This window comes from Dasypus novemcinctus, chromosome 1, assembly GCF_030445035.2.
Source record: "Dasypus novemcinctus isolate mDasNov1 chromosome 1, mDasNov1.1.hap2, whole genome shotgun sequence".
NCBI lineage: Eukaryota > Metazoa > Chordata > Mammalia > Cingulata > Dasypodidae > Dasypus > Dasypus novemcinctus.
Window position 1 is genome coordinate 169,022,652 of NC_080673.1, and position 24,880 is coordinate 169,047,531.

Genomic DNA, 24,880 nt, shown 5'->3' on the forward strand with positions numbered 1-24,880 from the left:
TTGGCTAAAGCGTCACTCACTGCTGATGGCAATCTCCCTGATTGATGTAATCAGTTATTTATGATTTACCACTGCAGTAAAGTCAATGATGACTAAAGTTCATAAGTGCCCTAGTGTTACATTTAGCCCAGTGCTTGCTTGACCAAACAACTGGGCACAGCTACCTGGCTGAGTTGATACAATAGTCTACCCATTATAGGCTTCCTCCAGCCAAATCTGATACAGTGAAAAAATAGGGGAGACCTCCCAGTTTCCCACTAAGAACAGCAGAATGTTGGGGGGTTAGGGGTTTGGAAGTGGGGTTCTTCAACTTAGTGCTTGTCACTTAGGGCTTAGCTGTAGCCAAAGGAGATTGCGATTTGCATTTGAGATGCTTGCCAGTTCTTCCCTCCTCTAACCCTTTTGTCTGGGAGGCGTAGCCTGGCTTCCCTTTCTCTTTCCTTATCTTCCCAGAAGACTTCTGCAGGACTTTTCTCAGGGATCCCTCACTATATCTCTAGTCACTCAAAAGGAAATCTTGTACTTCTTTGTCCTTGGCTCTCTGTGGCTGCCCAGCTGGGTCCGCTGCCCACAGGGTTCAACTTGTGTCCAGACCTGTGTGGGGTTTGCCTTGTACAGAGCTGGGACTCAGCCCCCTCTGCTGGCTGATTGTGAGAACTGCAGAGAGAGTGGCGTTTTGGTTGATTGTAGGTAGAGTGAGTCAACGGTAGGAGGAAGGCCGTGCCCGTGGTGCTATAGCTTTTTTCACGACTGGGCACATAGAAAGCACTCATGATGATTTGCCAAATAAATAAATTAAGGCCTACTTTTTAAAAATGAAAAAATATCACTAGCTTTGTAAAAAAATATTTATGTCCCCCCGAGATGGCTTCTATATCTGTCTGCTCACTGTCTCCGCTTGTTGTCTCTGCTTGTTGTCTGCTCGTTGTATCTGCCCATTTGTCTGCTTGTCTTCTTTTCAGAAGGCACCAGAAACGGAACCCAGGACCTCCTGTGTGGGAGGTGGGTGCCCAACCATTCAAGCCACATCCACTCCCTGCTCATTGTGTCTGCTTGTGTGTCAGTTCATTGTGACAGCTCATTGCATCTGCTTGTCTTCCTTAGGAGGCATGGGAAACCGAACCCAGGACCTCCCATGTGGGAGGTGGATACCCAACTGCTTGAGCCACATCTGCTCCCTCATTAGCTTTTTTAAGGGAAGAAAAGTTCAAGTTTGAGTTTTCTCCTAACCCACTTTCTGACCTTGCCAGTTTGTCTTTCTCATCAGAAATTCTAGTTTCTTACCAGGGACCTGTGACCCAACAGGTGTTACTTTGGATACTAGTAAGAATGACTGAATTCCATATTGGAGAAAAACCGATGCCATCAATCCTGTCAGTGCTATGAGAAGCAGTGTGGTCCTTGAGAAGTAGCTAGATCTTTGCCATTGTGTTTGAATCCCTCTCTACCATCGCTGCTGTATGATACTGGGGGAATTATTTTATCTTTCTGAGCCTCAGTTTCTTGATCTGCAATAAGGGTCTTCCTCTCAGGGTTTGTAAGGATTAGAGAAGAGGCGTGCAAAGCCTTGGTGCCTGCCCTGGTCTCCCCACCAGCCCCCTGCCGCCATTGTAGGCAGTCAAGTTTGGTGACTTGGCAAAGAGCTTGTGTGGATTTGTGCCACCACAGCTGATGGTGCAGGGGCAGGCGCTGATCGACGTGGCCTGTGGAGTGGCTCGGCACACACAGCTCTGTCCAAGGGTTGAGCTGCGGCAGCGAGGTTCTTGCTGTGGAACTAAACCACAGTTAGAGGGAAGCGGATGTGGCTCAACTGATAGAGCATCCACCTACCATATGGGAGGGTCCAGGGTTTGATACCCAGGGCCTCCTGACCCGTGTGGTGAGCTGGCCCACATGCAGAGAAGCCGCGTACAAGAAATGCCACACCATGCAGGGGTACCCCACGTGGGGGTGCCCCACGTGCAAGGAGTGCACCCTGCAAGGAGAGTCGCCCCGCATGAAAAAAGCACAGCCCACCCAGGAGTGGCGCAGCACACACACAGAGCTGATGCAGCAAGATGACGCAACAAAAAAGAGACGCAGTTTCCTGGTGTCACCAAGGGTGCAAGCAGACACAGAAGAACACACAGCAAGTAGACACAGAGAGCAGACAATGGGGGGGGGGGAAGGGGAGAGAAATAAATAAAATAAATCTTTGAAAAACAAAAACAAAAACAAAAAAACCACAGAGTTCAAAGGCCTCACAAAGGAGACATGGGATAGAGCTGGGCCCAAGTTTTGAGGAGACAGAAGTATAGGGATAGAAGAGATCTGAGGATGAGGAGGCAGTGTGTGTAGGGGGCAGCTGAGACTCCGCCAGCCCAGCACCTCTCCCTTCTGGGAATGAAGCCTCCCTTTTTCTAGAACTCTTCTCCTCCCTCCTAAAGCCTGTGTTTTTAGTCGGAGCCCCTGATCATAGCGCGTGCTCCCCTGATTGTGGCTGGCCCTGTGTGGCATGGCCACATGACCCATCGGGCTGCGCCATCCACCTGACCAGGTGGGGCCCCTCCCTGGGATGTCTTCAAGTTGGAGCTGGAGAATGGTTTATTTTGCTGGTTGCAGGTGGCCTCAGGGTGGGTGAAGGCCAAGTTTTCCGCAGTGTGGAGGAGGCTGGTGAGGAAAGGAGGGAATGTGCAGAGGGGAGTGGGGGAGCCCAATTTCCCTTCAGGTCCAAGCTTCAGTGACCCCCGAGGCCCAGCTGCCTTTCTGAGTCTTATGAGCAGCTCAAGGACATCCCTCTTTCGTTTTACCTAGTTTGTGTTGAGCTCCTGCTACCTGCAACCATAAAAAGCCATGACTAGTGCTATTACTCAAAGAGAAAAGCAGAGCGTTGAGGAGTTCGTGAAGCCCTGGAAGCGAGCCCTGCAGCGGGGACTCCTTAGACAGGCCTTGGATCCTGGCCATGGGGCAGTTTCTGTTCTGGAATGCTTAGGAGAATGTCCCTTCCCCCACCTGTCCTTCTGCACAGGGCTCGTTATTATAGCTCCAAAAAGCACAGATTCAGCATGCAGATGCCTCTAGCTTGGAGTCCTTACTATCTATGACTTTGGGCAAATTACTTACGCTCTCAGGACCTTTAACTCTAGAGTGGAGATAACATGTGCCTTTTGGGGTGGCTGTGAGCTTAGCCGTGCAGTGCACTTAGCATGGGCCTCGGTACAGGCCGTCCTCGCTCAGTCATCACTAAGATTAAGTAGGACAATCTACTGGCCTCAGACCTGCCAAGTTCAGACCCTCTTTAGTGAAATGCTGGTTTTTTTTTCATTTGAGAGTTAATTTTTGAGGTTTCATTACTTAACATTCAAAGATGAACTGGAAAGGGACTGGGTAGAAGGGGCCTGGAGACTCTCCTGGTGCCAGGTTAGATAACTGGGGTGGGAGGATGGTTTCCTTGCCCTGATGCTGAATGGACCCAGACTGACAGGATAAGGCGTGTGTTCTCTGCGTCTGCTCTGGCTGAACTTTTATCTCATCAGTCTTATGATAAGACATGCATGTACAATAGTATAGCCTTCTCAGTGAGTTTAAAAGGGACTCGATTTCTGTTTCCATGTTAATCCAGCTGAGAAGTTATATATAAAATGTTCTTGGAATCATGACAACATTCTACTCAAGTTTGCAAAATATGGTTTTGATAATTACAGATGAATAACTTAATGTTGACCAAAGATAGACAAAAGATCGAACAAAAAACACCGCCCCCAAAACTTAAACAAGCCATCCCTCCAAAACATCAGGTTTCTGTCTTACATTAAAAAAACGCATTTTAAAAATTTTATTTTATAAAACATATATGGGGTAAGGAAGGAAAAAAGAAAGAGGTCAATTTCAGTTCTGCAAATATTCACTTCAAACAAATATAGTATGACTTAAAATTGTAAATAAATGTAATTTCTGGTGTATCCTACAGTTAAATGATGAAAATCATAAGAATAAAGAATATGCTAAAATCGAAGTGCCCTCAAGATGCATTTTGCCTTGAGATGATTATTAATGACGTAGGGTAAAAAGGATTACCCAGCTTAGAGGCTCTAGCATTCTTAGAAGAGATTCAGAATTCTAGATTCAAAGAGCTTTGGTGGGCATGGGCACTAACATTTGGTCATCAGGAGAAGTGTTGTGTGTTACTCTTGAAAAGTAGTCTGATGCGAGACCACCTTTACTGTGTAATGAAGTCACACCTAACTTTGTTTGCCTTGCGCTGGTAATTGTGCTAAGCACTAAATACCCTGTATCTCATTTAAACCTCACCGAGGCAGAGCCATCATATCTGCTTTATAGGTGAAGGAACTGGGGAAACGAGTCCTGTCTTAAGATTTGCACTGGCTGTTCATGTGACAAGCTGAATAATCCATGGGTCCACTTTATACTTGGCAGGAGAAGGAAATTCATGGTCCTACGATTGTTGAACAAACACAGATATCACTGATTGTAGATAACCTCAGAGATTTTACAGATAAGGCCTTCACTAACTTTTAAATTCTTTTTTTTTTTTTTCCAGTCTATCATTTACTTTTTTTGGAAAAATTCCTGACATTACAGAACTAACCTGAAATGTATTAATATTCTACTCTTACATTTCCATGACAAACAGAAAAAAAATTCATAGGCAAAAACAAAAAAAAAACAAAAAAACCCTCAAACCAACAACTAGATGAAAAACAGGAAGAAGTTTATAAAACTAAATATGGATCTTAGCATTAATAGCTGAACAGAGAAAGAAATTAAAACACTTAAAAAAATCATGAGGGGATGATAAAGTATGTAGAAACTGAAAAATTTATGAATTATTTAAAGCCTGAAATTCCTGAATGTTCAGAAACTACACAGAAAGCATGGGTGGTGAAGAGAAGAAAGGGATGACCAAGGAATCTGCACTGTTCTAGCTGCTCCCGATGCTACCCATCTCCGAGGAAAGCCTCACACGGATTAGATATTGAGCCAGGCTAATGCTGGCAGCAGATCCCATGATGGTAATCTGCCTTTCAGTAGATCCTTCACCAGATTTGCAATTCTCCTTGACCCCTCCAGAGATGGCTCCCTGATCTGTTTGCTCTTTTTCTCAGTTTGCACTCATCTGCTCGTTTTTTGCTCATTGTCTGCTCCCTGTCTGTTTGATTTTTCTTTAGGAGGCACTGAGAACTGAACTCAGGACCTTCTGTGTGGGAGTTGGGCGCTCAACTACTTGAGCCACATCCATTCCCTGGATTTGCAATTTTGATCTGCACCTCAGATGTCTGACTGATCTCATTGATTATGGTACCTTGACACCTGATTATGCAGCCAATCAAATCGTTTGGATTGGGGAGTTCGTGAGAAGCAGTCTGAGCAATGCATCCAAACCCTAATAGCCTATTACCTCTGGAGAGCTGGATTCAATGCCACTGGATCCAGGGTTGCCACATGTCATTTGTAAAATGAGACGGTTACATTGCCAACTGGTGCAGCCTGGTCAAATCTGGCTGTGGAATGGCATACTGTCCTTGAATATCCTCCAGAGGTGGTCCTGCCAGGCCAGAGTGAGGCACATGGACGGGGTGGTGTGGGGAAAGCTTGCCCTGTTGCTGCCTGTGCTGTACCTGTCCTGATCACTGCAAAGATGACCAGAGAACTAGATGGCTTGGACCAGTATGGGATGGACGGGCCATTTGGGGGTCGAGGGGCTCCAACATGACCACTCAGATCTGCCTGACACACTCAATAATGGATTGTGGAATGTCAGCAGTAGTGATGGCCCCGTCAGTTGAGTTGGGGAGCACATACCCTGCCGCCTGGACTGGAGCCCCTATACTCTTATTTCCTTGATCTTGCAACCACCCTACCCGGTGAGAGAGCCACAATGACAAGCAGGGACCACCAGCTTCAGGGTGACCAGGGGTCTACTGGCAACTGTGCCATAGTCACAGAGCTGCTGATGTCCTCTTCCAGTTTGTCAATGATCACGGCAAAGGCATTAAAGATGGCATTTGTGGGTCCAGTCAAAGTGGTAATTCTCTCAGGCCCATTCCCTTCTGAGATGTTGATAGGTGCACCACTTTCCTGGCACATCTTAACTGATTCTCCTTTCTTTCCGAAGATACTGCCAACTTCCTTTCCATGCAAAGTAGCCAGAGGGTGAGCGTGACATTTAATCCATCTTTAGTCACATGGTATTTACGGTCCAGCAGTGTTCTGGGGAGCTGGACTTCAAGTGGCCAAGTCTTTGGTCACTAGTGGGGGTGAAAAACTAGCAACTGTGGGGTTGGGGAAGGATGGGGTGCGAGGTGGAACAATAGGGGAAGGTGAGGGGGCTGTGGAGCAGGACGAAGGGGGAAAGAGACCTGGGGCGGCCGGAGGGTGTGCAGGCTGCCCCTGCTGCCGCCTCTGCTGGCCTGGGCTCAATTCTTTATTAAAATCTTTCCTCAGAATCAGAAAAAAAACATTCTTCCCCAAGTGACTTCAATAATATAATTTTACTTATACCAAAATGAATTGTCCTTATCACCACCACTGTTTTAAAAGTTCCCTCACCTTTCAGATCCTAGAATTCACTTTAGGGTTGTGACTGTTGCATTCCCTTGTATTAATGGAGACCAAAGATTTTTTTTTTCTTAGAAACTTTGAGTCTGCAAAGAAAGTTCATGTTTTGTTTCAGCCCTTTTCCAGTCTGATGCCAACATGGGTGCCCCACAGAGAGACTGTGTTATGTAGGACTTTCAAAAGCACCAGCTTGTTGTTTATTTCCAGCTCGGCTGAGATTCTGCCACTGACTGGAAGTGACTGTGAACAAATTATTTAGCATTTTGAGCCTCCATTTCTCCATCTGTGAAATGGGGATACTCATTCCTAACAACTCATAAGGTCAATGTGAAGTTAAGTGAGGTGAAGAAAACACAGAAAGTAGAATGGTGCTTCGTGGTACTAAATGCTCAACAAATGGTAGTTAAAAGGTTATGTTTGCATCTTAAAAAAAATAAAAAAAAAATTAGTAAGATGGTATTTAAATGTTGAAATCTTCAAAGACTGGCTCCAAAATTTGAGAAGCCATGTTCTTAGAGTAGATTTTATTGAATGGAAGGGCTGTGGTCCTTTAACAAATAATTACAATTTCCAGGTTCCATAAAAGAGCTGTAGGGGTGCAAATGTAGCTCAGTGATTGAATGCCTGCTTCCCATGTATGAGGTCCTGGGTTCAATCTCCTGTACCTCCTAAAAAAAAGCTGTGAACAACAGGATTTTATCTTGAAATTTACCTGATTAATAAATTAATCCTAAGAGTTTTTAATATTTGGAATTGTATTGGAATATCTAGAATTGTACCAACTTTTATCTTTTCCATCATCATATATCATTTTAAAGAATGCCTTTAAACCCAAAAATTATTACTGAATAAAAATCTGTATCAATTATTGTATTAGTTGGTAAATGATTTTGTAGTGTTGTTGCAGTTATTTTTCTTTTTTAAAAACTTTTTTTTCCCTATAAAATAAACTAAATTAAATACTGTAATAGTTCTTGCTGGATTGTCTCCTGGCTGATGGCTGATGTCATGAGAATCTTAGTGCCTGCGATCTGACGGCTTTATACATTGGTGACTTGAAACTTTTTATTCTTTTCTAAGCCCCAATAACTTAGAGCACATCACTTGATGAGCAAAGACCATCAACCAAAGTTTACATGTGTCATTTTCCATAGCATTAGCTATATTTTGGGGAATGACAAAGGATGAGTAGGACCTAGAAATAAGGTTATTTTTCTGGGATTTTTCTTTTTAAGTTGGTAACTGATGTCAAGAGAAAGTTTTATCGTTTTGCTTTCAAAGTAACAAGATTCGACTTAACAAATATTCTTATCAGCCTGTTCCCCAACTGTCATGCTCATGTAAGTTTGGAATGTGTAGTTTTGATAAGGGAGAGGAACACAATTCTTTGTCTGCCTTTTAGTCTTTAGGCTCTATTTTCCTCTAGTTTTAGATTAACTATTCCAAAATGCTTAAAAGCAGTAAGTGGAGCAGTCTTCTAAAAACCAAGTTCGCAGGGGGCACGGCTAAGAGTGAACAATAGCAAGTTAGCAGTTGGGATGCACGTTTTCACATTTGCTCGTGTTCTAAGTATATGGCTCACACGTTTAAGTGCGCCATATATGTTATCAAAAATATTAGTCCAGTTTTGTCTATTTACAAAGTGCTTTTATATATACTACTCCATTTGATTTTCTAAACAGGTAGTTTTCAGAACAGGTTTCATATATCCTGTGAAAGGGGTGTGGGAAGAAAACATACATACATACATAAATACATACTTTTTAATTTTTTAAAAGCCATTTAGATTACATAAATGTTACATAAAAATATCGGAGATTCCCATATGCCCTGCTCCCTATACCTCCCACATTAACAACGTCCTTCATTAGTGAGGTGCATTCGTTGCAATTGACGAACACATTTTAGAAGATTGCCACTAAGTATGGATTATAGTTTACATTGTAGTTTACACTCTCTCCTACTCAATTCTGTAGGTTATGATCACATATATAATGACCCGTATCTGTTGTTGCAATGTCACTCAGGACAATACCAAGTCCTGAAAATGCCCCCGTATTACACCTCTCTGTCGTAGATATCAAGGGCCCATTAATGGACACTAGTCCTGTACTTGGGTGACTGTTGCTGTTCCATTAGAGATATGGTCCCCCAGGATTTTAAAGATTGCTTTCAAGGTGATTGAAGATGGTCAGCCGAGCTCCCTGCTGCTGGCCCCAAACATAGTTTTCTTTCTTTCTTTTTTAATTAATTAATTTTATTCTTTAGGAGTTACCAGGGATTGGACCCAGGACCTTGTACATGGGAAGCAGGTGCTCAACCACTGAGCTACATCCACTCCCCAATGGATTTTTCATTTATTTTTCATTTATTTTTAGGAGGTACTGGGAATTAGACCCAGGATCTAGTTAGTACATGGGAAACAGGTGCTCAACCACTTGAGTTAGACCTGCTCCCCACACTAGTTTTCTGAAGGTTTTTTCCCCCCAACTTGGGTGGGCTTGCCATATTCAGGATATGATGGCCTCATCAATGAGACCAAACCTTCATCGGCTGCTCAAATTCTACTCTCTTCCCAGCTTTCCATACATTCTATAAAGCCTCATAATTTGAGTAGAGTGGGGCTGAGTGAAGAGCATGAATAATTCTTTTCTCTCAAATACAAACATACGTGTGCTTTCTCAGCTTTGCATTTATGTTTATTATAGCATATTGCAATCTCATAATTAGCATTCAGAAACTTTTAGTTTCCTGCATGATGTCTCCTGACCTAATTTGTGAAGAGTTTTCTTTCATTCAACAAATAATGTATAGAGTTCCCACCCTGTACCATACACTATCCTAGACTTGCACCAAAGGCACAGTTTATTATCATCACTTTAGTTGAAAATAAATTTGCTGGTAGTCACTTTTAAGAGGCTTATTTTAACATTCAGGTAGGAATCATGTGCAATCAGTATATTGGTTTGCACAGAAGGTTGTTTCTCAAAGTGGCTGAAGGTGCTTCCAAAGTTACCTGTTTAGTTACCTGATACATGGGAGAAACTTACAAATTTAGTAAATATACACATAACTTATTTTGCTATAAATTAACAGGGAGATCATTTACCATGAAAAATGTCAGCTTGTCTCTGATTACCACAAATTCTAAAATCGAGGATTTTAAAACTAATGAGGTTAACACTAGAGGAAAAGAAAAATAAACTGGAAGCAAGAATTTCCACAACTTCATTAAAAGACTCACTGTGCAAATAAGGGTCCCCTTTGGTAAAGAGTAAAGTCACAAAGACTGAAGGCCATGTGCTGTGTCTGCAGTAGATAATGTGGAGATCAAAGGAAGGAGTACATGTTCTACCCTCTAAATTATTGCACAATGAGACAAAACTAAGGAAATCAGGAGCTCTTTGCTTAAAGGCTTTTGGTGCCTTGCACATTCTTCCTAGGGACTCACTGATGGAAGAATTAAGAAGAGAATAGAGAATCTTACTCTTTGAGTGAAAGGCAAGGTAGAGACAGAAAGGTAGGGTAATGATGAAGGCCAAGCAGTTATTGAGTATGGACAAAGAGGTGTGTAATATAGAAGAAAGCTAAAATTCTCTTCACATCTTTGGGGATATAGTTTGCCAGTTATAATAATTTACTACTCTTTGTAGTAAATTTGGAAATCAGAGAAAAACATTTAATTCTATATTTATATGATAGCTTGATTTTCCCAGGAAAAAGTTAACTGTAATTCCTTAGCTCAGGAAACCTGTAGGCAATATGTAAATAAAATAATCTTAAGCCAAAATCAAGATTTAACATGGTAAGTGTCCACATGATGCAATTTGTTAAGGAACTCGGAGAACTGCGACATCTACTCCTAATTACAATTTAGTGTCGTATGTTCAGAGTGCATGTGTACTTTCAAACTGCCCAAAATATTTGGAAGGGTTCGTTATTTTCAACATGACTTTCTGAAAAGATGTTGCACCAAACTCTGTCAAGCCAATTCCCCCAGCAAGATGCTCAGCTCAGTTGACCGGGTGGATGAGGCTAAAATCTGGAGTTTCTTTTCAACCTAAAAATTCTGACTTTCCTCTGACACCCTTTGGTGGAACCTGGATATCGGGGCCATCTGTAACTCTATTGAAGTGGTTGTTCACCCAAAAAGAATCTATAAGCCCTAAGCGAGCTGTCAAATATGATGAACTTTCTGCAGACACCCTAAAATGTAAAATTAAGACACACACACACATCAATGCAGAAGTGTGTTTCTGTTCAAGGAAAAGAGACCTGCCTACACTAATACCTTACTCTACTCCCTTCCTTGTCTGAATTTTCTTTTTACATCCTTCTGCAGTGGAATTAGCAGCAGCAAGTTGGGATGGGGGTGGAGTCCTCCTTCCCCTGAAACAAAGACTTAAGCCCTTTACATGTCAAAGGTGATACTAAATGTAAATAAACTCTTCCAACTTCTTGCTAACCAGCACTGTCACAGGTTTTTGTGTTTTGAGGGCCTGGTGTGGCAGATTGTAAACTGCTCACCCCAATGCTCAATGGCCATGCTCTCCCTTCTTGGTAACATAATCCTGAATTATTTGGAGAAGCACAGAGCTATAAAAAACTACTTTTCCCAGTCTTTCTTGCAGCTAGATATGGCCACATAAACAGGTGCTGAGCAATGCGATATAAGGGGAATGACTGAATTATACTTTGGGGAGGTCCTTAAAAGAGAGGAATGGGCTCTTCTGATCCTTTATCTTTTTTCTTGCATGGAAAGCAAACGTAATCACTATAACTCCAGCAGGTCATTTTGGACCACAAGGTGATCTTGAGTATGGAAGCCAAAACAATAGGAGCATGGACCCTTGATATGAAGGAATGTCCTTCCTGCTTAGACTGCCACCTCTAGACTTCTTTTACTGAGATAAATGAACCTCCATTTGTATAAACCGTTTATAACATGCAGCTGTATCTAACCCCAACTAATATGCTTGGGAAATGAAGGAATATGCACTTTGAAATATTAATCATTTGATATACGAAATCCAATAGCAAACATACCTACAATGCAATTCACAATGCCAAGTTTATCTTCTAAGGGAATGGAGTGGCCCTGTATGTAGAGATGGCTCATCACTGCAATATCAAACAAACCCAGGGTAATATATACCCATTAAGTAATGGTAAAGGTGCCAACTTTAAAGATGCTGGAAATCATGTTTTATGATGAATAATTACCAAAATGCCATGGTGATTATCTTATAAATACTTCACACAATTTGTACTTTTCAGTTGTGTGGTTATAAAACACTTTTAAGGGGTTTGTTTCTAATTAATAAGGCATCGTTTTATTAAGTGCTTACTGTCAGGCATTGTGCTAAACTAACTTGCATCATCTCATTTAATCCTCACAAATACATACTAACATCATACTCACTGAACAGATGGACAAATGGAAGGGATAAATTATTTGCCCAAGGTCATAAAGCAGAGCTAGAAATCAACCAAGGTCAATGAGATTTCAACACCTGTGTTATAAAACATCATACTAGACTATCTTCCATGTTTACATCTTCCTAAATATTTTTAACCTTCCTTAACTCCTCCAAATACTCCAAAAAGCCATGTCAGAATGCCTGTCCTTGTTTTTATAGCTCAGAAGGCTGAAATCCAGAGAAGACCTATTTTCCTTAACCTTAAGGTAAATTTGGCTTGTGTGGTCAGGGTGTCAGAGTTTGAACTCCAAGGATGGAGTTGGTCTCTTCCTTGACTGCAATTTAGGAGTCTAGCTCTTTAAATTGAGAAAAGCATCAAGAGTAACTGATACTCAGTCTGGGAAAATTGGAACCACCTTTGAGTTAAGACAGAGACACATATGCTGTATTTTAATCAGAACCAGACATTTAATGGCATAAAACACTCCATATATCACTGGCTATTCCAAACCTCATGAACTTAAAACCCAAATGTGACACAGTTTTAAAAATTATTTTGGCCAGCTTCCCCAATCCCAAAGGAGATTACAAAGTACTAAACTAAGGTTAAAAAAAAAAGTTAAGGTAAAGGTGTCTTAATATCACAGCTAATGACTAACCATTTGTTTACTGGTGACTTCTGCTCCACCCTGAAAGCTGCTGAGCTTAACTCACTGGCAAATGAATGGTTAGTTATTAGTTCCCTGGGTGATTGTCCCTGAAGGTAAGCCATGCTCTGGGTACATGTTAGGCACTTTCACTGGGGTAGTTACCTTTTCCAGGTAAGGTCCAACATTTGGCTCCCAAAAGCAAGATAAGGAATTTACAATCAAACAGAATGCTCTGTGATTCTGTGCCCTTGGGATTGAGGGTTGGGATTTCAGCGCATTCTCATGAGTTTCTTTACCAGATATTCTGGGGAGCTTGGAGGGTTGTCAAGCAGGTGGTTTAATTTCTGGATCTGCTGTGGACATGGGCACAATGGCCCACTCTGATTTTCTATTCTAGTGTCCAGAATGATGACCTGTCTAAGCAGAGTGGCGTGCCAAATGTTTAAGAAGCAGTATGGCACGGGCACTGAAGAAGAGAAGCTGGATGTAAACAATGGTCAGCTGCCTGGGAGCACGCTGGCGGAATATCAGCTCTGGGGCCAAGGAGCAAACACATTCCTACGTGCTCAGCTATGACCAGACAGTAGCTTACTTGCCTTCACAAGCCCTCTCCCCTAATAGGCCTCGTCAACATCTTCTCCTGCAGTCGCAGCTTCTAAAGCCGCAAGGGCCTCTGCCACCGCTGCGTCCTCGTCCTCCATCTCTCCATTCCGGTCTCCGTGGGGGCCACGAGCAGCCGCCTGCCCGTTTCTTGTATCAGCCACAGGCATGGCAGGAGCAGGACCCATGTCCTTAAAGTAGACATTTAAAATCTCTGCTGTCACCGCCTTGTTTAAGGAATCCCAGCTTCTCTTCCCTGAGATGGACATATTCAAAGCATGCTCCCCTCCCCGGGGGTGAATTCCCTCCAGGGCCTCATCCTCAGCATGGTTCTGGAAAAGACAATCTCTTTCTTCGTGAGCAAAATTGTCTACTACCGATCCCCAAAGTTGAGGGTAATCCGGGGCTGGTATCTGTATGATATGGTCTTGTACTTCCAAGGCATGGCTCTCCAACTTAGGAGGAGGTCTGGACGCTCCATTTTGGAAGACTAAGGTCTCTTCCAAAGCCGGCAGCATGCAGTCCTGTTTCCTAGTGCCTCCGCCATCAAGGAAAGGCTGACTTGGGTGAATGTCGTTTGCAGTACTGGCCAAGGGGCCCCTGTCACCCTGGTGGGGCCTGGGATTCCCAGTGGCCTGCAAGGCAGCAGCAGGGTCCATGCCATTGACGGCATCATCAGTCTTTTCCGTGCAGGGTCCTGCTCTATCCCCCAGAGGGACAGGTCCTCGGGGAGACGAGCAGGGTACCTGCAGACTAGCTGTCCTGCTCCTGCTCTCAGTTCTCTTCAAGCCCTCATTCAAGTCGTTTTTATGCACCAGGACTTCACTGCTCGGTTTGACTTTTAGTTTAATGGCATCATCTTCATCTAATTTGCAACTGTTTACTTCATTGACATAGCCAGGTGAGGGCACTTGAACTGGATCGAAGATATAGCTGGAGGTGACAGAATATTGAAAATCAGTCAGGTATGCACCACGGGCTTTGCTTCTTTCTATTATTGCTGCTAATTTAATTTCTATGATCAGTTATTCTTTTAAGTCTTTATAGTGTATCTTTCTTTCTTTTCTTTTCTTTTTTTAGGTATTAGGGCTGGGGATTGAACCCAGGACTTCATACGTGGCAAGACAGCACTAAAATACTGAGCCACACTGGCTCCCTGCAGTGTGTCTAAGTAAATAGGTATAGTTGTTATAAAAGTGTTCTACTACTGGGAACAAATCTTAAGAAGAGATCAAAAGAGGAGGGAAAGAAGCCCAAGTACAAAGTGGTTTATGGAATTTAAAAATAAAAAAGTAAATAAAATAAATGCCAGTGACAAAGAAAAAAATGATTAAATACTGAAGGTTCATCCCTTCCATGGAATATTATGCAGTCCTGAGAATGATAATCATGTCTATAGCAGCATGAAAGATGATTACAATAAATATTTTTTAATAAAGCCTAACATCATATCATGATTACAGTGGAGTAAAATTATATATGCATATGTTTGGAAAAGAATTAGAATAATATCAATAGTTTTATTTGTTAAGGAGGCTAAAGTGTCAGTTAAATCTTTCCCTTTATTTTATGTAGAGTTCTCATGCTTCCTAAGTTTTAATAGATAAAATATGGGCCAAATTAAAAGCACATACGTGGTTGAGGTGCTTTACTTTCAGTGATGCAATTTTATACATCCTCTGAAACCCAAGATTTTCTTTGTTTTGAAGCTCCCTGCAGAAATGTAAATTCAATCCAAATCAGATCAGTCCTAGAGAATGATGATGTTCTCAACATGCTCTGAACAGAGAATAAAAACAGTTTAAAGATCAAGGCCACACGGCCTCTTAAATGATGTCAAAGCAGTTCCAAACTCTTAATTTATTAGTAGTTTTGATCAGGTCCCAAGCTGGATAAATATACTGAATCCATGCATGGTCTTTAAAAGTGACTCCACTGAAATCACAAGTTCTCTGTTCTGATGAAGCATTTTTTCAACATTACCTTTGTATCATTTTACAGCACTTGCACCCCATCTGGATTACTGTTTGTTACCATCTGGAAAAGAAAGCATAAAAAAGGTGAGAATACAGTGAATGATATTCTAATAGGAATTAAGTTTGCTTTTTCTCTAGTAAACACTCAGAATCAGTAGTCACCATTTTTGGCTAAGGGGTAATATGTGGTTAGTGGGACCACTGGTTACTGGGAACAACTTCACACATCTAAACTCATCAACTCAGAGTTCCCAAATATGTATCGACACTCGTCTCTATGCCAAATCCTTTCCACCAATCCTGTGAGTTATGTATTTTCACCCCCATTTAACAAATGAGGAAAATATGGGTCAAAGAGTGCTGGGGAAAGAAGGGTGGGTTGAAAAGGATCTGCGCTGCCTTCTGATCCATTGCTTTCTATGGAAGTTACAGGAACCTCACATATTAAAAGCTACTCACATATTAAAAGGATGTCAGAAAGAGATGGCTGAGCTATAGGTGTTGGCAACACAGATCCCAAGGAATGGCACAGTCAGAGTCAGCGCAGCAAGCTTAACCTGTTCTAAATTGCTTCTGTTGTGCTTTTCCCGCCTTGTAGTCGGTTCTGGCTATCACGTGTGGCCTCGATTCTCTCTTGGCTTAAGGACATGCCCATTCGGGCTTCCGTGCAGAAGAGGGACTCAGGTCCCACCTGCCCCCTGCCCTCTGCAGCTTTCCAAACTGCATTTCCCCCGTGATTTTCCCCCAAACAAAACCTCTTCATGTAAAACTGACCAATCTTGATCTGGTCTTTCCTCAGAAAACCACAAAAATTGGTGTGGAAGGATCTTTAAGTGGTTCTTTATTTCTAGTATCTACAGCCTTTAAAAAGACTAGACAACAACAACAGAATCCAGAGCCCCATGCCCTTTGCCTCATGTGCACTATGAAGGGAGTGAGATCACTGTTGGCTGTGTCCCTGCCTCCCCCGTCCTCTCACCTTCCTGCTTTCAGTCATGAGCAATTTCCCAGGATGCTACTTCAGAAATCCTTGCCCACAAGAACATTACTGGTGCTTTTCAGAAAAGAGATATAGATAGGTTGTTTGGTTACAGGGGACTAGATTTTACACTGATAAATAAAATCTGCAAATAATCCCTGAGGTAGGCTGAAAAATGGACTCCCAAAAGATATCCACATCCTAATCCCTGCAGTCTGTGAATGTCAACCAGAAAGAAAAGAAAGAAAGAAAAGAAAGAAAGAAAGAAAGAAAAGAAAGAAAGAAAGAAAGAAAGAAAGAAAGAAAGAAAGAAAGACAGAAAGAAAGAAAAGAAAGAGAGGAGAGGAGAGCGGAGGGGAAGAGAAAGGTGGGGGAGGGAACGGGAGGGGAGAGGAGGGAAGGGGAAGAAAGAAGGAAGAGGTCTTTGCAGATGTGATTAAATCAAGGATTTTGAGATGGGGAAATTTTCCTAGATTATCTGGGAGGCAGAGGGAGATGTGATTACAGACAGAAGAGGAGGAGGCAATGTGGCCACCAAGACAGGCACTGGAGTGAGGTGGCCACAATCCAAGGAATGCTGGCAGGCACCAGAGCCTGGAAGAGGCGAGGAATGAATTCCCTTCTGGAGCCTCCAGATGGGCTGCAGCCCTGATGAAATCTTGATTTTAACCCAGTAATATTGAGTTCAGACTTTTGACGTTTAGAACTGTGAGAGAATAAATTTCTGTTTTCATAACAGCACATAACACTAAGTGCTGTAATTTGTTATAGCTGTCACAGGAAACTGATACATGCCCAATTCACTTCATTCATGAGTCAAACTGCTCATCCATGAGCAATTTGACTCAATCAAACTCTCATGGGAGGACTAAGGAATCTGTGGAAGAGTCCATCAGGCCATCCACCCCTCCCTTTCTTATATACCTTTCTTAATTTACTGTATTTGGACTCCTGCACATTTTGTCTTAGATTTATTTGTTTATGATTCATCAGTTCCACTACAAAGTAAGTTCTATGAGGGTAGAGCCTTTTTTCAAGCACAATTCCTCAGCACAAAGGATAACATCTTGCACACAGTAGACAGTCAGTAAATATTTGGTGCATGAGGGTTATCTAACAGCTATAGATTAAAAATGTAAGCAGTATCAGATGGTCTTTTATGTGAGAAAAAACAATCAATACGCTTTTAAGTTATGCTGACCATGTCGCATGGTTGTTCAGAGTGTGAGCGCTGAGGATGGACAACCCTGGTTTAGAGTTGCCTCATACTGGCTTCATGACATTTGGCCTTAGCTATTTCACCTATAAATGGGGATGATAATATACCCTTATGGTGTTTCAGGGGGATTATGTGAGTTTGTAGTCATAAAATGTGTAGACCAAGACCAAACATATAGTAAATACTCAATAAATCACATTTATTGACCTGCTTGGACACAGAATATTTTAAAAAGTAAGATGGAGGTTTTGTACCCAAAAAAGATATAATCTAGTTGCTATGACATACACATACAAACAAGAGTACTAATGATACCCCGTAATATATATTTCTGGAAAAAGGGCCAAATGATATTATGACAGTTTGAGTTTGGTGAATCTCAAAAAAGACTGTTTTTGAACTAACCCATTCCTGGGGTTAAGGGACTGTGATTAAATCACTTGATTAGATTATTTTTCATTGGACTATGTCATCTCTGTCTTCTTACTGAACCCACACAGAATAAAGAGAGCCGCTGCTATCTTTACCCTGCTATGTGAGAGAGAGGATTCTAGGTTTGCCTGTATCTGCAGAAAGACAGAGAAGCCCCAAGAAGCTCAAGGAGATGAGGCCCAGGAAGAGAAGCCTGATTGCCCATAGCTGAGCTCCAGGAGATGGTAAGCCCTGAGGGGAAGGCAGAGATCAGCCGCCATCTTGCCTTACCACGTGACAGGATGATCAATAGCTGACTTTGGCGAGAAAGCGTCTCTGATGATTTTGTAGCCTTGGAACTGTAAGCTTTTACCTCAGATAAATTCTTTTTATAAAAGCCAACCCATTTCTGGCATTTTTGCATTGGCAGCCTTTGGCAAACTAAAACGAGTGTATTTCTATCAACTATGACACCAACTGAAAGGCAAAAGCCTCAAGGGCAACAATAATCCCATAGAAATCATCAGGGGCCTAGCTACTAATATGTGTGTAACCTTTTAGTTTTTCAAAGTATTCTTGCTAAATCATCCCATTTCCAAAGCCTAGGATTTTGTTCCCAGTCTCTACTCACCACTAATGTCCATTTTCTGCTATTATCATAGATCAGAGTGATAAATAGGGTAAAAAGTAATGTGCACACCTTCTCTCTACCAATACACTCCTTCCCACCCCAGCTCCCTTCCTTGTTCACAAACTGTGCTAAAATCCTGCCTCTCTCCACACCTTCTGTACCTTTATCTAGGATTTTGTTAAAAAAAAAAAAACAACCAGTCATGAGGTTAGGTGGCAAAAAAAATGTCAAATAAAGGATAAAAAGGGGTTTTGAAGTATTGGAGGAAGAGGGAAAATTCTGGGTCATAACCATGTAATTGATGCAATCACAAAATATTCACTATTGAAAATAGTAACAGATGAAGGAAGGAAGGAAAGGAGAGAGGGCAAGGCACACCTTACGCGATACCTTGTGGTCTCAGCTTCACAGAGGTCGACAAGAAGGACCTTGGGAACACTGGCCACATACAGCTCAAGCGTCTGTCCCTGCTTTGACTTGTGTGGCCGCAGTCACAGGAGCAGCGTGCACTGGAATGAACAACTGCGAAGCTTTAGCAGCCCAACTCAAAAAACCACCTCTTCCCTTCTTCCCGAACTCACATGTCATCTGTGGCTTTTAGGAACCTTTCTTCCCCCAGGAAAACCACAGGATCTATATTCTTCTTCACAGCCATCTAATTAGAAGGGACGTTTTGATAGGTTTCTCCTTTGAGGATCTCATTTCCAGTTTGGCTTCTCTCCCGTCACCTTCCTTCAGGGCACACCACGTTGGTTTCCTGAAGACCTGGCCCCATTACCTGAGGTCAACACCGCTGCACCTCTCCCAAGGACGGTGATGTCGGCCTCTTCCTGGGTAGAGGTTCTGCTCTCTCTCCGGCCCGTGTTTTCTTTCCCAGTGACATTCCTTCTCTCAATGAGATAGGCTCTAACGTCCAAGGTTGTGTGACGTGCTGCTGAAAAGGGTGGGGACTAATGTATTTATACCCAGCCCATGCATGGCCAGCATCTAGTTATTCCTCCTTGGACAACAGCCAAGATACTTTATTCTTCTTTGATGTATAATATCAAATTCAATTTATTACTCTTTTCATTGTCACTCCCATGCCCACATCTTGCCTTTAGCAAGGAGTTCTTCTATTTCCAAGTGTAAAAAGAAATACTCCTTGTCCAGTGTGATACAAGGAAATGGGGGGTATGCTCTTTTGAAGTAAGATTGAGTATAAAATGGACAGTGTGATTTCTTTTCTTAATTTTCTTCTCTCTTGATAGCTAGCTTAAAGGTGAGAGTTGTCAGATACCCTTTATTACTGAACAGAATCAAAATTTGCTTTCTCTTTGGAGAATGAAAAAACACAAAAGGGGAACGGATGTAGCTCATTGGTTGAGTTCCTGCTTCCCACATACGAGGTCCGAGGTCCAGGGTTCAATCCCTGGTACCTCCTGAAAAAAAAAAAAAAGAAAAAAGAAACAAAGTAGAAGCAAAGGGCAATTGCTGGCAACCATCAGCTGGTTTACACAAGGGAAAAATAAATACCATTAGGATGGCTGTGTTCACCCACTGCTGGCGCCTGCTGCTTGATTCCTGTGTCGGGATTGACTCTGTTTTGAATTTGTGTTGAAGTTAAATAGTCCTGTGTTTGAAGATGGCCGTGGTAATGCCCTGTCAGCAAATGGTGAAGTTTCCTTGCTGGAAAATCCTGTTTCCCGGGATGGGGGAGGGGTGGGCGTGGGGTTAACAGTGAAAAGGGAGCGAAGGGGTTGGAACAGAAGTTTTCTAACTGGGTGGAGAAACTGGCATGAGTTTTCATCAGGAAGTCAAGGGAATATAGAAAAAGCATCAACCCATCTGGAAAGGGTTGCCTGTTTTAAGTGATGGGCCAGGCCAAGAGGATATAAGAGCCAGCTTTTAGGGGTTCTCCTGGCCAAATCTGGAACAATATTAACATCAAAATAAATACTACCAGTAAGGGTTATAATGCACTGAATACAAGAATGCATGGGCCCACACTGATACAAATAAATAAAGAAGGGAAAGCTTTTCCTTACAACTAGAAAGCCAGCTAACAGAGAAGGGGATATGGACTTAGAAAATCATTTGGCAATCATAATAAGTAACAATTGATTTGGGCAAGAATCATCAATGGGTGCGAAGGCTAGTGTGTTAAAGTTTCAGGCCAACAGGATATTTACATAATCTCAAAACATCTCCCTACCGTGTACTTATTAGTTACAACGGATAAAACACTATCTTTACTATGGAGAAACCTGCCCCATAGGACCTTAACCCAGTGATCACAGTTAGCATTGCCAGTAATTGGCAGCCTCTGGCTCCTGATGTGATGCACTGACAACTCAGTATCCTTCTACGGTTTTTCTACCAAAAATATATAACCTGAATCTAAACATGAGGAAACATGAGCCAAACCCAAATTGAGGGGTAACCTACAAAATAACTGGTCAAAAAATGCAATGTTATGAAAACAGAGATTGAGGAATTATTCCAGATTAAAGGAGACTAAAGAGACATGACAACTGAATGCAATGAATGCATGATCTGGAATTTACCTTTTTTCCCTCTTCACTCACAATTTTTATTACTTACAATTAATTTTTGTAACTTCAAGGTTGATTTGTCTTTAAAAAAATTAATACTTCTTGCTCATCATACTATTCACCTCCCACTCCCAAGGAAATCAAAACCAGGGAGGGAGTAATTTTGGGGGCACTTGAAATACATCCTATAGGTTCACAACATAGGCTTTCAAGCCCACCATCTTGTACATGTAAAACAAAATGGCGGCACCTCAAGTTCACAAGAATGAAACCTCAAATTCCAGCCCTAGGCAAACTGATGCAAATGAATGCCCTGAGAATAACAAAATGGAAACTTGGTCATTGGCTTCTGTTTACTTTCCATACTAGTTCACGTGATCTTCAAACTATGCCTTGCTTGGGAAAGTCAAAAGTAAGCAAATATGCCGAGCAACATTTTGACCTGCCTATGAGTAATTATAAATGAAACCAGAAATCATTTATCTGGGCATAGCAATGAATTTGTTTTGTAATGTTTTTCATTCTGAAGTATCAAGTTCTAATAAATAGGCTTCTAAAGGCATCAGTTTTTCACATGCATCTACTTCAAAGAATTTCATCCACTCAAACAGCAAAATCAAGGATAGAATATTTCTGGAAGCACAGGTAGAACACAAGAACAAGTAAGTTATATGCTGAAGCCTTAGTATGATCAAGATGTTACAGTACATATACAGAAGCAGTGAATGCTATTAAAGTGCTACTTACAAAAGATAATCTAACATTAACTCACTACTCACTACTCAACTGTACTGCTAAATATGGTATATGGTTGTGTCTTTTCTTTTTCCTTGCCCAGCTCTCTCTAAACTATAAAATAAAACTCCAGGAATGAAATTAACAATAAATTAAAATCAGCAATATGTTGTGAAAATCGTAAGGCATTTTAAAAAGTAATTAAGGTTAGTTATATTATCTAAAGTATACAAAGTTCAAACAGACAGGGGTAAGGTAAGCCAAGAAGGCTTCCTGGGGAAAGGGAGAGGGCCAGAGGAGAAACTTGGAATATGAAAGACAAAGGGAAGACAAAACATCAAAGTGCAGGCTAGAAATTTCACTTTAAAGAAAATAACATCAAAATATTCATAAGAGCAACAATAGCAACTATCCTGTGGTTTTGTGAGGAAGGAGATTTGCCTATAGAAGAAGAGAAGCAAACCTTTATACTAAAATGAGACAAGTTCTGAACTTAACTATGATATTCCATCTACTAGTGATACCAGATGGTTAGGAGCTGGGAGAGGGTAATGATTCGAAAAGAAAACAAAAACATCAGTACTGGCCTTTTCTCTCCCTAGCCCAGACCTCACTCACTTTGTATGTGTAAAGTGTGAGATTTATTATCATTATCAATAATTGCATTATAATAGATGTTTTCCCCTCATGTGTTTTCTCAGTTTAAAAGACACCTTTTTTTTTTTAAGAGAAGTTGTGAATTTATGAAACAATCATGCATAAAATACAGGATTCACATATACCACCTCACCACCAACATCTTGCCTTGGTGTGGAACATGTGTTACTACTGATGACAGTGTTTTTAAATAATTGTATTATTATTTTTAACAATAGTTACCTTTGTTATAATTGATGAAAGATTATTAAAATAATTCTATCAACCACTATTTACATTAGGTATATTTTCCTCCATCTATCACTCTATTATTGCCACCTTGTATTAGTATTGTACATTTGCCATAATTCATGAAAGGCCATTCTTGTACTATTAACTATATTTATCAAAAAGACACCTAAGTTTTCATGGACAAGCCATTTAGGTTTTGATAAGCTTTTAAAAAAGATGTCAATTTTGGTTTTCAACAGCTATCAAAATCTGAAAAAAATACTCTGCTGTGGCTCAGCCCTCGCCCCACTTCTCTGCATTCACGATTCTTCTGGCCCATGCAGACACAGAGGTATGTGGAGCTTTTTCCCTCTGGCCCCTGTCTGTACTCAGAGATCTTGTATGGTAGAGACTGTCATGCCTGGACTGCCCAGGGGCCTATGAGCTGCTGGCTGGAGAGCTGGCCTTTGGTACCCTAGTGCTAACAATACACGATAAGATCAGCTTGCTTAGTATGGAATGCACCAGAAAGCTGAGTTGCATGATGATCTCTTTCAACAGGCTGCATAGGAATCTCTCCATTTGCAGAGCATGAAATCAGCCTTTTTTTTTTTTTTTTAAAGAATTGATCCACAGGTTTCCTATTAAGCTGTCCCAGCCCGCATTATAATAGCTCTTGCTATCCAAGATCAATGTTTGATTATCTTGTCTTGTCATTACTATAGATTTGATTTTGTTTGTTTTTAGGACCATAAAGCTGAGGAAGCATTCATCATCTTATCCTTAAATGACTCTACTCAATACCGTATGAACAAGCTAGAAAAGAAAAAGAGGTTGGAATCGCCAATGTTCTCTTTTCAATAAACTAAATAAAATCAAGGAAATTTCACATAAGTTTTCAGCTGCCATTAGAAATTGCAATTTTTCCAATATGGATATTATGAATCTTTGCTCTGCTGAGAGGCTCTGTCCTACTTTTAGCTAAGCATTCACTTAAATACTGGTCTAGTATAGTTTTGTTTAGTTTTTTTTTTTTTTTTTAAAGAGGCTTCATATCTACTTTTTATTTAGCAGCACAGACTGAGACAAATAATTCTTACAGTTAGGTTTAGGTGAGGTGTGGGGGATGAGAAAGGGAAATGGGAAATGACAGTAATGATTATAGTCTTGAGAAAATGGCAGAACTTGCATGAGGATGAAGGGTCAGAGAGGGCAGCTCCTTGAGGAATCAGGTCCCTGATGCTTCATGCTCATTAACTTTACAAACTTACCACGTGTGCATTATCTTGAGCAGAAGGCAGAGGTGGGACGTAGAAAGCAACCCAGGCAGCCAACATCAAGTCCCATGCTTATTCCAATTCAATGACAACTAGAACTTTCTACCAAAGAAGTTGAGATTTTTGGACGTGGGCTCTTTTCTGGAGACCAAGCTATCCTAATTACCTCTGAGAATCTAACCAGGGGATGATTCAACTGTCCACTAAGGGCAGTTCATAATCCTCTGGGATTGTCCACTTACACCATCCGGTGTAAGTACCTCCAATGATAGCCAACTGGATACTCTTACGTGGGTCCACTGAAGTGTGTGCAAGTTTTAATAGGAGGAAATAGAAGAGAGGGGAGCTCCTGCCTTTCCAAGCAAATACAAGGATGACTAGGATAGAGGTTCTTTTGAGTTGGATGTGGCACTCCAGGAAAACTGGACCTCTCAGTTCTGCAGTTGAGACACTTTGTACAGGTACGTGCCCACCATTTTTATTCCTTCTATATAGTTATGCCTGCTGAGCTTCTAATTCTGGGAGTGGGCACCATCATCTGCTTGGTTCATGATGTTCTTGCCTGTGGCCTCCTGGAAAGTCAGTGTCATGGGGATGCTGCTGCCCGGCCTTGTCATGTAAGGTTCAAGGCATTGAGTCAACGCCAAACACTGTTTTCAGGGTTCTTCTCCCAGCCAGGTAGTGGGAGCAGGTGAAGTCCAACAACTGGAGCTTCCCACCATGCCCCATGTGTATTTTGGACTTGTTGGCATACTACTTAGTCATGTAACTTGTAACTTGCTTGCTGACAGCTTCAGGGGTCATGTCTGGCACAAGCCTTATTAAGAACTTGCCAATGACCTTCTTAGGAATCATGGTTTTAGCACCGGCTACAGAGAAGGCACCTTCAATCTGTGCAGGGAGAGGGATGGGTATCTCCACCTGTGCATCAGGATGTCTTTCTTGCAGGGATGCAACATGACCTTTGCATTCTCTTCCATATCAAAGCATATGTTGTCATAGAGCATGAGTACCTCCTTGGTC

General features: G+C 41.6%; 1 protein-coding gene and 1 pseudogene across 12 annotated transcripts in view; both read right to left on the bottom strand.

Annotated features, from left to right (window-relative positions):
• Window positions 1-5,043: 5,043 nt before the first annotated feature.
• Window positions 5,044-9,108, bottom strand: LOC101440698 (poly(rC)-binding protein 2 pseudogene; annotated as a pseudogene).
• Window positions 9,109-12,422: 3,314 nt separating this feature from the next.
• The window catches only part of PGCKA1 (PDCD10 and GCKIII kinases associated 1), a 116,009-nt gene continuing 103,551 nt past the window's right edge, over window positions 12,423-24,880 (bottom strand). For 7 of the 12 annotated variants that reach the window (XM_058299797.2, XM_058299788.2, XM_058299817.2 and 4 more), the window contains 2 exons: window positions 15,212-15,265; window positions 12,423-14,161 (listed from right to left, as the gene is read on the bottom strand). In XM_058299797.2, the coding sequence (XP_058155780.1) occupies window positions 13,243-14,161; window positions 15,212-15,243 (951 nt within the window). In that variant the 5' untranslated portion in view covers window positions 15,244-15,265 and the 3' untranslated portion in view covers window positions 12,423-13,242. Of the gene's footprint in view, window positions 14,162-14,862; window positions 14,942-15,211; window positions 15,266-18,822; window positions 19,003-19,025; window positions 20,392-24,880 lie in introns of those variants that run through there. The other 5 variants (XM_004472764.5, XM_071217091.1, XM_023582879.3 and 2 more) reach the window with 5 other exon arrangements.